At 39.2% G+C, this 15,420-nt stretch overlaps 1 protein-coding gene across 1 annotated transcript in view; it reads right to left on the bottom strand.

The window, feature by feature from the left end:
* smyd1a (SET and MYND domain containing 1a) overlaps positions 1-11,682 on the bottom strand; it is a 14,326-nt gene extending 2,644 nt beyond the window's left edge. Inside the window, exons 1-8 of the mRNA NM_205540.2 lie at positions 11,542-11,682; positions 7,194-7,370; positions 4,642-4,855; positions 3,447-3,577; positions 2,495-2,533; positions 1,163-1,361; positions 742-834; positions 164-327 (exon numbers count right to left, since the gene is read on the bottom strand). Coding sequence (NP_991103.2) covers positions 164-327; positions 742-834; positions 1,163-1,361; positions 2,495-2,533; positions 3,447-3,577; positions 4,642-4,855; positions 7,194-7,370; positions 11,542-11,678 — 1,154 coding nt within the window. The 5' untranslated portion in view covers positions 11,679-11,682. The remainder of the gene's footprint in view (positions 1-163; positions 328-741; positions 835-1,162; positions 1,362-2,494; positions 2,534-3,446; positions 3,578-4,641; positions 4,856-7,193; positions 7,371-11,541) is intronic.
* Between the last annotated feature and the right edge of the window lie 3,738 nt (positions 11,683-15,420).

Below are 15,420 nucleotides of genomic sequence, written 5' to 3' on the forward strand. Positions count from 1 at the left end.
TTTAGTCTGAATTAGAATTAATTATATCTAAAAAATATTTTTTACCTGTTTATTTTAATATGATCAAATAAATAAATGAAAATAAATAAGTTAAGTTAATAAATATGTTAATAAAGCCAATGAAATGATCAGTTTTATATCAATGAAATATCGCAACACTCACATGTATCCATCCACCATGCGCTGAGCGTATCCGGCCGCCTCCTGGAACTGCTGCAGGAAGGACAGAACCTCGCTGGCGGTGCTCAGGACACGCAGAACATGAACGTTAGTGTCGGCAAACACCGGATCCTGCTTCTCCAGACACTCACGGCAGATCCTGATCACCTGCATTAACCACATCAGAATAGCACAGAATTAGTCCTGTCAAATCGCGATTAACTGCTGGGTCCAAGCTGGGTCAGTTGGTGTTACTGTGTGGAGTTTGCATGTTCTCCCTGTGTTGGCGTGGACTTCCTCCGGGTGCTCCGGTTTCCCCCACAGTCCAAACACATGCACTATAAGGGAATTGATGAACTAGATTGGCCGTAGTGTATGAGTGTGTGTGAATGAGTGTGTATGGGTGTTTTCCAGTACTGGGTTGAAAATGTTTATTCATAATTAAGTGTACAATATATATGATACATATTATAAATACATTTAAACCTCTGAGGAATATCCACAAGATAAATGTAAACATCGCTGAAATTGTGTACTGCAGCTGCCAGATCCACACATCTGCAGATCCATCTTCAGTCTCACCTCATGGAAGTTTCCTTGAGCTCGAGCCGCTTCAATCTTCACCAGAGCCTGAAGACTGAAGTCAGTGAGCTGCTTGACCACTTCAGCAGACGGCTGCAGAAAAACACAGTCAAGGAGAAGATGATTTAAAGGGGATCTATTATGCACAAATCACATTTATAGGGGGTTTAATCCCAGTTGTGTGTCTGTCAGCAGTGTGTGAATATCTCCAGCCTCTAATGGTGAACATGTATTAAGTGTATTTGTTCTAATTAGACTTGCTAGAAACACCCCCAGATCACTACACCGGCCAGCATGAGTGTAACACTATTCTCTGCCACAGTGAGGCGCTGCTGAGTACATCCACACACTCCACACACTGATCACAGATACACACTCAGCTGATCTAGAGTCATTAGAGCCTACAGAATGGATTATGGACCTGTTTTCCATCCTCGGTGGGTTTGACGGCGGTCATCAGCTCATCTTTGGTGCCGTTCACACAGTGTTCACACTTGCAGTCGAAGTAATACTGCTGTTGGAGGAGCCGCTGGCGGTCTGTGGAGACGCTCAGAAAGTCCACATAACTGACGGTCAGCTCCTGTCCAGCAGAGATCGGCTCCAGAGCCCGCAGCTCAATCCTGCACACACACACACACACACACACACACACACACACACACACACACACACACACACAAAAATACACTTTAGCTCATGCATAGATATGAACACATTTATAGTACAGTACACACACATAAGCGTATTTACAAACATACACATTTCAAACACACATACACACACATGCAGCAGACATTCCCAGTTATCCAGAAGAGGTTAGACTTTTCCACCATCATCGTCATCAACACTCATTCTTTCATAACAGAGGGTATTTTTGCTTCATGTAACTCCACTCTTAACATAAAGGCCAATGAATGTTTTGCAGCACATGATAAAATCTCATCAGATATCTCTCCTGATATGAACCCTGAAGCGAACATGTGACTGACGACAGCACACGGAGAGCTGAATTCCACACGAATGATGACTGAACAGAACAGAACGTCTTTTACTCCTCTTAAAGGAGCAGCTGACCGGCTGCATTGCCTGATCACAATGCACAATACTACCGAAAACTAGAATGCAAAATAAATCCATTTTCCTTTAGTTTAAAAATAAAAAATATACAAAAACAGTAAAACAATATTTGTTTTATAATAAAAATAATGCATGTTTAATTTTTGTGTCTTCCCACAAGCAAAAAAATTATAGTAATGTATATAACATAAAACATTTAATTTTATAAATGAGTCATTTGTTTATATGGCTATAGTTATTCTGTTACCATAGCAACTATAGAATCACTGCAACAAATCAATTACTATAGTCTTTGTGTTACCATAGCAACTGTAGAATCACCACAACAGATCAATTACTATAGTCGTTGTGTTACCATAGCAACTGTAGAATCACAACAACAGATTCCTCCAGGTTCGTTACTATAGGACGTTTCAAAGACATTACCGACTATGTTATTTACTATAACATACATACTATAACAGTTGTATGTCTTGGTGAGTGACATGAAACAACATGAAAGTAAACGAGGTACTAAATTGTAATTAACAAAAATAATAAAATGTTTTTTTTAATTCTTACCCTCACCCTGAAAAAAGTAAGTTATATGTGTTTACTGTACATTAATAGTGTAGATCTAATGCTGTCAGTACAGTGGAGGTCAAAGGTCACACGTGTGTTTGTTGCACTGACTCACCTTCTGCTGGAGTGGAATGAAGCATCCAGAGCTGACTGACTGCAAGAGAGAAACACATATACCATAAGTCATGTATTGCCTAATGTTTTATAAATGAGCAATATTGGATAAGTTTCTTCAAACATTCATTAAAACTGCATATAAATGACTTTTCTATTTACTATAATAAATAGAATAAAAAATAAATACACATTACATTACATTACTATGCGATGTCTGAAAAGTAATTCAATTACTTAAGATATAACAATTGCTTGGCTAAATACTACTTATATTCCTCATAAATTCATAAATAACTGTAAAATCACCACAATAGATTAGTTACTGTAGTTATTTTGTTACCATAGCAACTGTAGAATCACCACAACCGATTTAGGGGCCGATCACACTGAACGCGCATTTACGTTCCAAAAACGCGAGGTGCACCACACTGCCTATTGTGTTGACAAGAAAAAAAGGAGCGCAGGGTGTTTTTTAATGTCGCTACCCAACGACTGGATCAGCTGGGTACTGTTCGATAGTGTTGCTGTTGATATTAATATAATTTTAATATTTAATAATATTGTGATATTCGTAATTTGTGAATCATACAGCTCTGGATTACCCAAAACAGCAACCACAAGTGTCTCCTCTATTTTCAAGTCTACGTTGTAGTCTTAACAACACAAACACTGCAGGAACCTCAACAAAAACCCCGCCTCTGCTTTCCTTTGATTGGAGAATGAAACAGAGCACACGGCGTGCAAGGGAAAAAACACGAGGCGCAGCAGGTCGTTAATACGCAAGGCGCGTAGGGTGCATAAGTAGCGTGCAAACGCTCACGTCCGTTAGTAAACCATTCAAAAGAGGCGCCTCTCAACGCTAAAAGCTCATTCAGTGTGATCGGCCCCTTATTCTGGCATTTACGATAAATTACTATGGTTATTATTAGAGCTCTCTGTCCTGTACTCACTCTCCGTGATTGAGGATGACGGTGCAGTTCGGCCAGCAGTCGTGATTGACCAGACAGAGGTTTGGAAACAGGCCGATGCCGACCGATTGCAGACCCCGCTGGTCACTCAGAGTGAAGCCGTTACAGCTGATCTGAGGACCACACAAACACATTAACATCTCCGTTCCACAGATCATATTTTGCAATATTTTGCATAGTTTTATTTTGCAAAACTATAGTAAAATAAAAATATCCACCATCTACATTTTTTGTGAATCTACAATGTGTTACTTAGGATTAGATTTGTACATTTCTAATGAAGAATCCACTAGAGGGCGCTGTCTACATTTTTGCAAATCTGAAATATGGTATTTAGAGTATGTTTCACTATATGTTTCAGATGACAATACACTAGAGGGCGCTATCTACATTTTACGAATCTGAAATATGTAATTTAGAGTGTTTCGTTGTATGTTTTAGATGACAGTACACTAGAGGGCGCTGTCTAAATTTTTGCAAATCTGAAATGTTGCTTAGGGTATGTTTTGTTGTGTTTCAGATAAATGATCCACTAGAGGGCACTGTCATGTTTTTTTGTAGTCTGACATCAGTTGCTCCAAATACATTTGGTACAATTCATGTGACGAATCCACTAGAGGGCGCTGTCTACATTTTTGTGAGTCTAAAAAAGGTTACTTAGGGTACTTTGTTGTATGTTTCATATGACAAATCCACTAGTGGGCACTGTCCACATTTTTGTGAATCTGAAATAAGTTTCTCCAGGAACATTTTGTTGCACATTTCAGATGATGAATCCACTAGAGGGTGCTGTCTGCATTTTTGTATATCTGAAATATGTTTCTTAAGGTACATTTAGTTGTACTTTTCAGAAGACGAATGCACTAGAGGGTGCCGTCTAGATTTTTGGCAATCTAAAATATGTTATAAGAGTACATTTTGTTGTGCATTTCATGTGAAGAATCCACAAGAGGGGGCTGTCTACATTTTCTATCTTTTATTAATCGATGAGGTCCCTGTAAATATCATTAGTGTGAAAAGGAAAAGGAAGTGGTTGGTGTCATACTGCCCCTAGTGTTTATTTCACATAGAAACTGCTGTCAAATTGTGTGCTGAAGCACATTTTTGCAGTTTCACTAAAACATAAGGCTGAATTTCAACCGCATTTCCAAAAAGTCCATGTTGGATGTGTGCCTACCACACCGAAGAGATGCGACACATAATCCTCTCCCACTGCTTTGCTTTTCTTAGGCCAGTAGGTGTAGAAGGTTTTCACATCCACTTTGAGCTCCTTCAGGTCCTCGGGGGTCATTCTGGAGAGATGATCCTCCAGCATATCTAGGGTGGTGAGCTGAGAGTCCGAGACCAGGCCGGTGTGTTTCTGAATGCGCCACAGGATACGAGCAACCAGACTGAAAACACAGCACATAATATATGAGAGGAATCATAGTAATGGAACAACCGAAACCATTCACCATTCCCAAAAACACACTGTAGATGAAGAGCATCTACACTCCCTGACAAAAGTGTTGCTGCTTATCCAAATTGTAGGAACAGCAATAATAACTTGCCTTCTAATCGATGATTTGGTGTCAGAAGTGTCTCTATGAAAGGTGAAGGCCTCTAGATGAGCTCAATAAATCTGATCATGTCTTGATGTTGACTGATTTGATGAGGACAGTGCGCTCTGACTCTGCTCAGACTAAAGTGTCATCACTGAACAGAAATAATGTCCAGTATAGAATATAAAGTCCTGCTGCAGTGGAGACAGAATGAATATTGTGTCTGACTCCATCATGAGCTTGGAGGACTGCATCCATACATCTCTGACATGACTCACATCACTGATTAATAAAGTCATCTGGAATGAAGAAGAAAGCCTTCAGCAGGATGCCAGAGCTCATCAAGAGTCTTTGTGTTCATCTTCAACACCTCCTCCTTCATCAGCTCAATAATGTTGATGTCTGGTGACTGGGCTGGCCAATCCTGGAGCAGCTTGACCTTCAGGAGCTTTGATGTGGAGGCTGAAGTATGAGCAGGAGCGCTATCCTGCTGGAGAATTGTCCTCTCCTGTGGTTTGTAATGTAATGGGCAGCACAGATGTCTTGATACCTCAGGCTGTTGATGTTGCAGATTTCTCCATACTGAATGAACCCCAAACCATGATGTCTCCTTCACCAAACTTGATTGATTTCAGTGTGAATCTTAGTCCATGCTGGTTCCAGTAGGTCTTCTGCAGTATTGGTGATGATTGGGATGCAGATCAGCAGAAATCCTCCTTCTGAAACTTGATGATCAATTAGAAGTCCAGTTATGATGTGTTGCTTGTGGAGATCCTCCACAAGACTTTAGTCAGGTGGTGTACAGTCGTGTTAGGGGCTGTTCACACAGAATGCATTCCTCCTTTCCAATGTGACACTTTTATTATGTAACGGATTATCTTACTTCCGTCGTGAGTCATTGTGGTTTGCTTACTTCATTCCTTGTCTAAGTATTTTCTGAGCGTTGCTTTGTTTTTCCATGTGAACTATGCATCGCTCGTGAACTGCTAGAATGTGTTCAGCAAAGCTGCATTGAGTCCTTCACCACTGTGACTCGACCCAATTCGTGATGGTATTATTACAAATAACATTTTAAAGCACCATGTAAACAATGTGGTGGTGCGGTCATAAAATAATCAAGAGAACCAAACCACATCTGGTGCACTGAAAGGAGGATTTGTCATGGATCTTCTTGTGATATAATAGAATACCAGGCGTGATTATTTTCCTGGCTGGCAGATAAAAGTAGAGCATGATCGAAAACTCACCGTTCAGTCTGATAAGGAACATTTTTTTTTAACGACCTGATTATCTGATATGATCATTTGCTCTGGAAGTTCCCTAAAGCAGACGTGTGTCGAATTATTTACAAATGCCGACAACAAAAATTAAAAGTATTGTTAAAGTCAAAACACTTTATGTAAAGAATATTATGTGCATTATTCCTAAATAATTCCCCATCACAGAGGTCTTTACTGAGCTTCTCCTCTGGTGTCCACTGTTGAGATGGTGTATTTGTGTTTATAAGGTGTGTGTCCTCCTCAAACGTCTTCTGTGTGTCGCTCTAGTGTCCTCCACATCTCCTTGAGTGTCCTGCTGTGATTTCTGACTGTTTTAGCTGTGAAATAACTCTAATCATTTAGCGGAGTGATATGGAGCTGTAATGTACTCTAAACCTACCGGAACTACTTTAGCTTTGCCTTTATCTGACAATAATTAATCACCTTAGAGTGACAGCCAATCAGAATCCAGCATTCGGTAGCACTGCAGTATAAACAGGAATACACCACACCAAGTCAATGTCAAGTAAAAATAACTACATGTTAAAATAAATAAAAAATTTCTGCCAAATAAAGAGTCTAAAATGAAAACGTAAACTGAAAATGATGACAATCGGAGCAAACTAATAATACAGGCACTATAAATAAACTAATAACCGTAAACTACGGAATAATATTATGGAGCTGTAACATGTTCTAAACCTGCCGGAACTACTTTAGCTGTGCGTTTGTCTGAAAACAACCTAACAAACACCTTACGATGATATTTAGCCAATCAGAATCAAGCATTCAGCAGCTCTGTATTCTAATTATAGTAGCTGATGATGCATCTGGCCACCGGGGGCGCTAATAACAAGGATTTTATTGAATTCTCTTTATTTTGCAGCATCATTCAGTCAGTATAAAGACATCAGGGTCTCAGGACTCACCGCACATTCTCGTTGGGAGCCTTTCCGATGTTTCTGATGGCGGAACATTCCTTCCTGTGTTCGTCCCAGGCGGCGCGTTGACACGTGCGGTCGCAGTAATGCGCAAACTTACACTGAGCGCAGCGGTGAGGGTTTACCTGCCGGCGGAAACAGCTGTGACACACCTGTAGAGAGAGACTGACACACACACAGAAACGCGCACGCACACACACACAAACACATGCACACAAAAACAGACAGACACACACGCGCGCATACACAAACAAACAAACACATGCACACACACAAATATGCATACACACAAAAACAAACAGACGCACACATGAATGTATGCATGTGCACACACAAACAAAAAAACACAAACATGCACACACATACAAAACACACACAAACAAGCAGATGTATACACAAACACAAAGACGCACACACACACACAAAAACCACACAGCAACACAAAAAAAACACACACACACACACAGCAAAACACAACAAACACACACACGCACACACACACAGAAAAACCACACAGCAACACACAAAAACACACACACACACACACACACACACACACACACACACACACACACACAGACACACATAAACACACAGCAACACACAAAAACAAACACACACACACACACACACACAAAAACCACACAGCAACACACAAATACACACATGCACACAGACGCACACACACAAAAACACACAGCAACACACAAAAACAAGCAAAAACACACACACATTCACACAAACGCACACACACACAAAAAATACACAGCAACACACAAAAACACAGACGCACACACACACACACACATGCACACAGACACACACACACAAAAAATACACAGCAACACACAAAAACACAGACACACACACACACACACACACACACAAAAAAACACACAGCAACACACAAAAACAAGCAAAAACAAACACACACACGTCCACAGACGCACACACACACACACACACAAAAAACACACAGCAACACACAAAAACAAGCAAAAACACACACACATGTCCACAGACATACACACACACACACAAAAAACACACAGCAACACACAAAAACAAGCAAAAACACACACACATGTCCACAGACGCACACACACACACACACAAAAAACACACAGCAACACACAAAAACAAGCAAAAACACACACACATGTCCACAGACGCACACACACACACACAAATACACAGCAACACACAAAAACAAACAAAAACACACACATCCAAAAATCAGACCTGCCCAGGTGAATAATGCAGTCATACTCAGAGAGAGCGAGGTCGTCAGACCAACTCAAATATTTCAGTTTTTACTATAAGACTTGTGTTGTCCTGTTTATGACAACAACATTACGACTATGGGTCAAAACTGAGCTTCTGAATACATTTAATCTCAATCCTTAAACCTGCTCAGCATGAAGAAACACACACACACATACACACACACACACACACTCAGTGAATGTGTGTGTGCAGTATTTCAGCAGTGTTCACTCAGTGGACAACACTCATCTCTCACTATAGTAAACAGTGTGTTTATCATGATAACCGCTCCTGCAGAAGTGGAGAGAGTGTTATTAGAAGGAGTCACCACACTTTAAGACACTCACAGCTTGTTCAGTAGTTTTTCTCTGCTGTTAAAGTGCTGCCTGGGTCACTTTTGACCCATAAATCAACAGGGGCGTTAAACACAGTCCTCTGGTGTCACTTTACCAGTAACGCTTCATGTGACTTACATAACTGTCTATATTAGGATACTGACGATGTCACTGAATCTGCACCTACAGTAGCACATCCAGATTAACCATATGGAGGGTTTATAAAATAACCAGTAATACACACTGTAATTGTCACGATCACTGATTTTTCTCTTATGCCAAAAGTCATTAGATTCCACACTGAGAACAATGCAATTCCTACTCAGAGTTTGTGTCTTGTTTATCTAGCGACAGATGCTAGAGGCCGTGGTCTTTAGCCTCCTTGTTAGAGCAACCGACTCCCATACGGAAGGCCGCAGGTTCGATCCCAGCTCGGAGCAGGTTGGGTGGTGTAGGACCGGCGGGGTTCCATTGGTGCCATGACTCATATAGGAGTGAGGTTTAGGGGGGTGAGTGTAATTGAGGCCAGTCAGTAAGTGCTGTGCAGGTAAACCTCACTCTTCTGACCTCTTAAGGTGCTCTAGCAACAGACACTAGAGGTCATGGTCTTTAGCGTCCTTGTTAGAGCAACCAACTCCCATACGGAAGGTTGCAGGTTCAATCCCAGCTCTACATAAAGTTACATAAAACGCAGAATAATCTGACAATGGTGGAAGAGAAATGAATTTGTTTTGACATAAGATTATCAGCTTTGCACAAGAACTTTACATTTTTAAAGAACTTAAACTTTAAATTATTTTGCTTACACTATCTCTAAAGAGAAAATGAGGAGAATCAGTAAATTGCGAATAACATACTGCCATTGTCTAAACAATATATATAAGAAACTGTAATCTGATTACGAGTCGTTAAAAAAGTAGTTTACTCTAATTAAATACACTGTGAAAATATATCTGTAAACTAGTATTTTTGGGTATTTTAAGACCCTGCAAACACCCTGATGTGTAAAGAATTAAGAGGGGTCCAATGCTTTTTAATGCGCTCACCTAACCCCACCCCTAACCCTACCCGTCACAGTGACATCACTCAGTCCATTGAGTCCATTGAATGTGTCTGACATTGCATCGCCCAGCCCAATCTCAGCTTGCATCATAAAGGCTCCATCCAGATACTATTGAAAGAATTACCCAAACGTCCATCGTGGCGGAGTATCTGTCTGAAGTAAATACAGCATTTATGGTTTATAGTAAATCAAACTGAACCAGTTAAAAAGCAAACTTGTTTATTTTGCCCCATTTATAAAGAATTACAGTAATAAAAATATGAAATATCGGCGCTGGCTTTCATCAGATCATTTTAATCCGATGCAAATATAATAATAGTTAAAGATGCTAGCCATAATTTTTGGAAATTAGAAGCATGGATTTTATTAATATCATTAGTGATTTATGGTCAGGCAAAGTTCTGAAGCTTTATAAAGGTAAACCCTATTCAGAGTCTTTATTACTAAGCACCAATTTAGGAAGTATTGCAAAAGAATTTTTGTAAATTTTGGCAGCCTGTTTGAACTTTGAAAATCAAATTAGGTGATTAATTAGTTGTGTATAATTGTAGGCGTTTACTTTAATAAAATAGAAAAAATAAATAAATAAATAAATATATATATATATATATTGTAGCGAGTCAAGTAATACCACGTCGCCCTGGGCACAAATCCACACCAGCTGGATCATTCATCAACCCCGGATCGCTCACAGCTGGACCTCATCAGCCAGGGAGAGATATAAGCCAGCCCCACACAGGAAGTGACTGAGCTTCATTTGACATGACTCCCTACGCTAACGCTTGTCTCTCTCTGTCTCTCCCACAGCCGAGTCCAGCTCGTGACCGATCCAACACTCTACTTCTCACCAGCCTTCACCATCTCCCCGGAGCACTTGAGCACGCACCCTTAAGAAGAGCACTCATTCACCCCAATATCACTTGTAAATAAAGGCACCCTCCGGGGCATTGTTTGTAACATTATCTACGGTGTTTGTGTTTTCCCTCTGCCTCGCTACAATATATATATATATATATATATATATCTCAAATGTTAAAAAATGTGAGAATAATAATTTGTAAATTAATAATAATAATAATAATAGGGCGTCACAGTGGCGCAGTGAGTAGCACGATCACCTCACAGCAAGAGGGTCGCTGGTTTGAGTCTCGGCTGGGTCAGTTGGTGTATGAGTGTGTGTGTGAATGCAAGAGTGTATGGGTGTTTCCCAGCAATGGGTTGCGGCTGGAAGGGCATCCCCTGCGTAAGACATTTGCTGGATAAGTTGGCGGTTCATTCTACTGTGGTGACCCCATATAAAAAGAGACTAAGCCAAAAATCGAATGAATGAATGATTAATAATAATAACTATAACAAAAAAATAAATATATATCTACTTTTATGAGGCGATAAAATGAGTGGTGCCCTTGGGTTTGCTATAGCACACCAGCCCAGCCCACTGGAAGACTATTTTGCATAATTTAAGAGAAAAACTCACTCACAAAGACAGCAAAAATGCCACACAACTCATTCATGTTGTCCCATAAATCCATCATCAAGCTAACACAACTAATTTAAGCAGATTGAACATAAAACCAAACAAACCTGCAGAATTGCATTGTTTCAGCTCATTTTAAATAAGTAGTTTAAACAATAAGCAAAATCATATTTTTGAGTGAAGCTGAACTCTTACCTGTCCAACACAACAGCGGCGAAACTGGCCTCAGCGAACACCACCTCTCCAGCCGACAGGTCTCTGGTACCCCGCAGACCCCGGCCCTTCAGCCCGGCTCCGAACACCTCCACGGGGTCCGTCTTCTCCACGGTCATGCTGGATCTGCGGCTGGAGCAGAACTGAGCAGATCCAGAGCTGAAACTAACATCCAGAGCCTAAAAATAGAGCAGAGTTTGAGGAGTATTTCTGTCTGTCAGCTGCGTGTGCTCATCACCCAGATCACCAACACACACTGACAGACAGAAGCACACTCACAAAAATCATCCTGTCTGTCTGTTTAAACATTATTAATCCCAGAGGGAAACTCACGTCACAGCCGAGCTCACCGTTCAATAAAATAAATAAACAAGAATATATATATATATACAGTTGAAGTCAGAATTATGAGCCCCCGTTTATTTCCCCCCCCGGTTTCTGTTTAACAGAGAGCACATTTCTTCAACACAAACTAGTGTTAATAACTCATCTCTAATAACTGATGTATTTTTTCTTTGTCATGATGACAGTAAATAATATTAGACTAGATATTCTTCAAGACACTTCTATACAGCTTACAGTGACATGTAAAGGCTTCACTAGGGTAATTAGGCAGGTTAGGGTAATTAGGAAAGGTATTGTATAACGATGGTTTGTTCTGTAGATAGGGGAGGCAGGTGGCGCAGTAGGTAGTGCTGTCGCCTCACAGCAAGAAGGTTGCTGGTTCGAACCTCGGCTCAGTTGTCGTTTCTGTGTGGAGTTTGCATGTTCTCCCTGCGTTCGCGTGGGTTTCCTCCGGGTGCTCTGGTTTCCCCCACAGTCCAAACACATGCGGTACAGGTGAATTGGGTAGGCTAAATTGTCTGTAGTGTATGAGTGTGTGTGTGTGGATGTTTCCCAGAGATGGGTTGCGGCTGGAAGGGCATCTGCTGCGTAAAAAAACTTGCTGGATAAGTTGGCGGTTCATTCCGCTGTGGCGACCCCAGATTAATAAAGGGACTAAGCCGACAAGAAAATGAATGAATGAATGTTCTGTAGATTATCAGTAAAATATATAGCTTAAAGGGGCTAATATTATTGACCTTAAATAGTACTTAAAAAATTAAAAACGGCTTTTATTCTAGCCGAAATAAAAGCATAAAAAGAAAAAAATATTATCAGACATACAGTGAAAAATGTCTTGCTCCGTTAAGCATAATTTGGGAAATATTTAAAAAAGAAAAAAAAAATCAAATGGGGGCTAATAATTCTGACTTAAACAGTATATATATTGTTTCAGCCTGGATATCACAATGCTGGGTTCCACACAGGTCCTTCATGTTGTCTCAACACAAATCTATTAAGTTAAGATTTATGTTAATGTTAAGATTGAACATAAAACAATTAAGCTGTCCCCAAAAACCTAAAGAATTCAGCAAAAGTCATTTTCTGAGTATATCAATGTGCAAAATAAACATCACACACGAGGATTTCATGCTTTCTTTAGTTTTAAAACTTATGGTAACATTTTACTTCAGGTTGTATTGCTTAATATCACTTAATGCATTTACTAACATGAACAAACACTACATTTATTACAGTATTTGTTTGTGTTAATGAAAATACAGCCGTTTAAAGTTAGTTTATGTCAACTCACAGTGCATTCACTAATGTTAACAAGGATGAATTCAGATTGTATTAATGCATTAGTAAATGTTGGACTCTGATTAATAAAAGCTGTACACGTACTGTTCATTAAGATAATTCATTAAGTAATGAAACCTTATTGCAGGGGTCGGGAACCTTTTTTCAGCAAAGAACCATTTTCATTTCATTTAGCAAATGCATTGTTTTAAAGAGCCATTGATACTGCTATAAATAAAACAGGTTTAAACAAAAACCTTTATGTCCACGCAAAGCTCAAAAACATACAAATATAAGTCCATGAATAAAAATTATTAGAATAGAACAATTAATTAATAGAATTTATCATTTTTTAATTTATTTTCTTCATCATCACTTATGAAGGTTGTTTGACGTTATGTGCACAAGGTTACCATAGAAATGTAAGCTGTTTGTTCTTTATTGGTGTCGCAATTCAAGTTCAACTCCACGCTGCTGCACACAGATTAGTGGAAATAGTTTTCTTATTAATTTTGCTGTAAAAACATCACACTAAAAAGGAACTGTAATTGTATTTTCAATGGGAAACTTTTAGATTTCTAGTGACGGTTATAATTTTTTAAACCTCAAAATATTATTAAAGGGAGACAGCTGGAGAGCCACGTATTTTTTGCCAAAGACCGACATGTGGCTCGCAAGCCATATATTCCCTACCACTGCCTTATTGTAAAGTGTGACCAACAAAAACCTATTTAACTTTTCAGTGAAACTTCAGAAGATCACTGCAGTGAGTTTTATGAACAGCTTTACACTGTTTTTAAAGAACTATTATATTTTATTTTCATTGTCGAAGCATTAAGCTTTAATTAAGAAATGTAGTTGCTAAATGCTGGACATTTTACATTGCATTTGTGGGAACATACTGCTCAAAGGGTTAATTACAGTTACTAATAATACACTTGCCTTAATAAATACTGTAAATAAATTCCACAGTTCTGTATAAATTGATTCAGAGTAAACACATTTTTGTTATTCGTTCTATTTTTCAACTACAGAAGGACATTTATCAACAAGATTTCACATGTAGATCATGAGTTTGATTCCCTGCACAATTATCACGCTTGAGCTGATGAAAATGTATGCCTTCTAGTGAGATAAAAGCATCTGATAGATGCATCAATGTAAATAGCTGAAAAACTGAGATGAAAACAGAAAATTGTTCATCTGTGAAACTGCATCAAATTGACCGCAAACATCAGACTGACTAAAATGTTTTGTGCTAATTCCACACAACCGCAGAATGTCAACATATCAAGTGACATGACTTCCCACAGATATTCATGGTTGACCAGTATTGGTGGAAACTAGGTTTTGTGTTTGACCATGTTATTATTATACAGACAAGCATGTGATTCATTTCTCAACAGTGCAATAGTTAAATAAAGGTCACACTTAACAGTAAGGGTTGAATCTATTCACTAACATGAACTCATTATAAACAATACACATACACTATTTATGATTCAGAGTTCAACATTTACTAATGCATTATTAAAATCCATTACAGGTGAACGGGTAGGCTAAATTGTCCGTAGTGTATGAGTGTCAATGAGTGTGTATGGATGTTTCCCAGAGATGGGTTGCAGCTTGAAGGGCATCTGCTGCGTAGAACATATGCTGAATAAGTTGGCGGTTCATTGCGCTGTGGGGACCCCAGATTATTAAAGGGACTAAGCTGAAAAGAAAATGAATGAATGAATGAATGAAGATGAACGACTGTATTTCCATTAACATGAACAAACACTGTAATAAATGTGTTGTTTATTCAGTTTAGTAAATGCATTAGTGGTTCCCAAAGTGGGGGTCAGGACTCCTCAGGGGGTCAAAGGTTAACGAGAGCGGGTCATAAAAATCAAATTAATTTTATTGAACTATTAGGATTAACACATTTTACTCATAACCCACAGAAGATAAAAATAATAGTTATTAGTTACTGTAAAAAAAAAAAAACACATGCATGTGTTGCGGCCCCTAGGTCGAGTGCACTATTTTAAAGGCACAGCAATAGCACCAGACTGATTTTATAGCACCAAGTTAAACCTTTACAGTACGCATGTACATTAAAAATAAATACAGGCCACAACTGAACATGGAGGATGACCTCTGAGTGGCGTTCTCCAAAATTAAATGACAAATATACTTGAGCCTGTTGGTGTGTTTGCTCTGTTGCATGCAAGGTTTGTCTATGTAAAACCACCT

The sequence above is a fragment of the Danio rerio genome, chromosome 5 (assembly GCF_049306965.1).
Source record: "Danio rerio strain Tuebingen ecotype United States chromosome 5, GRCz12tu, whole genome shotgun sequence".
Lineage (NCBI taxonomy): Eukaryota > Metazoa > Chordata > Actinopteri > Cypriniformes > Danionidae > Danio > Danio rerio.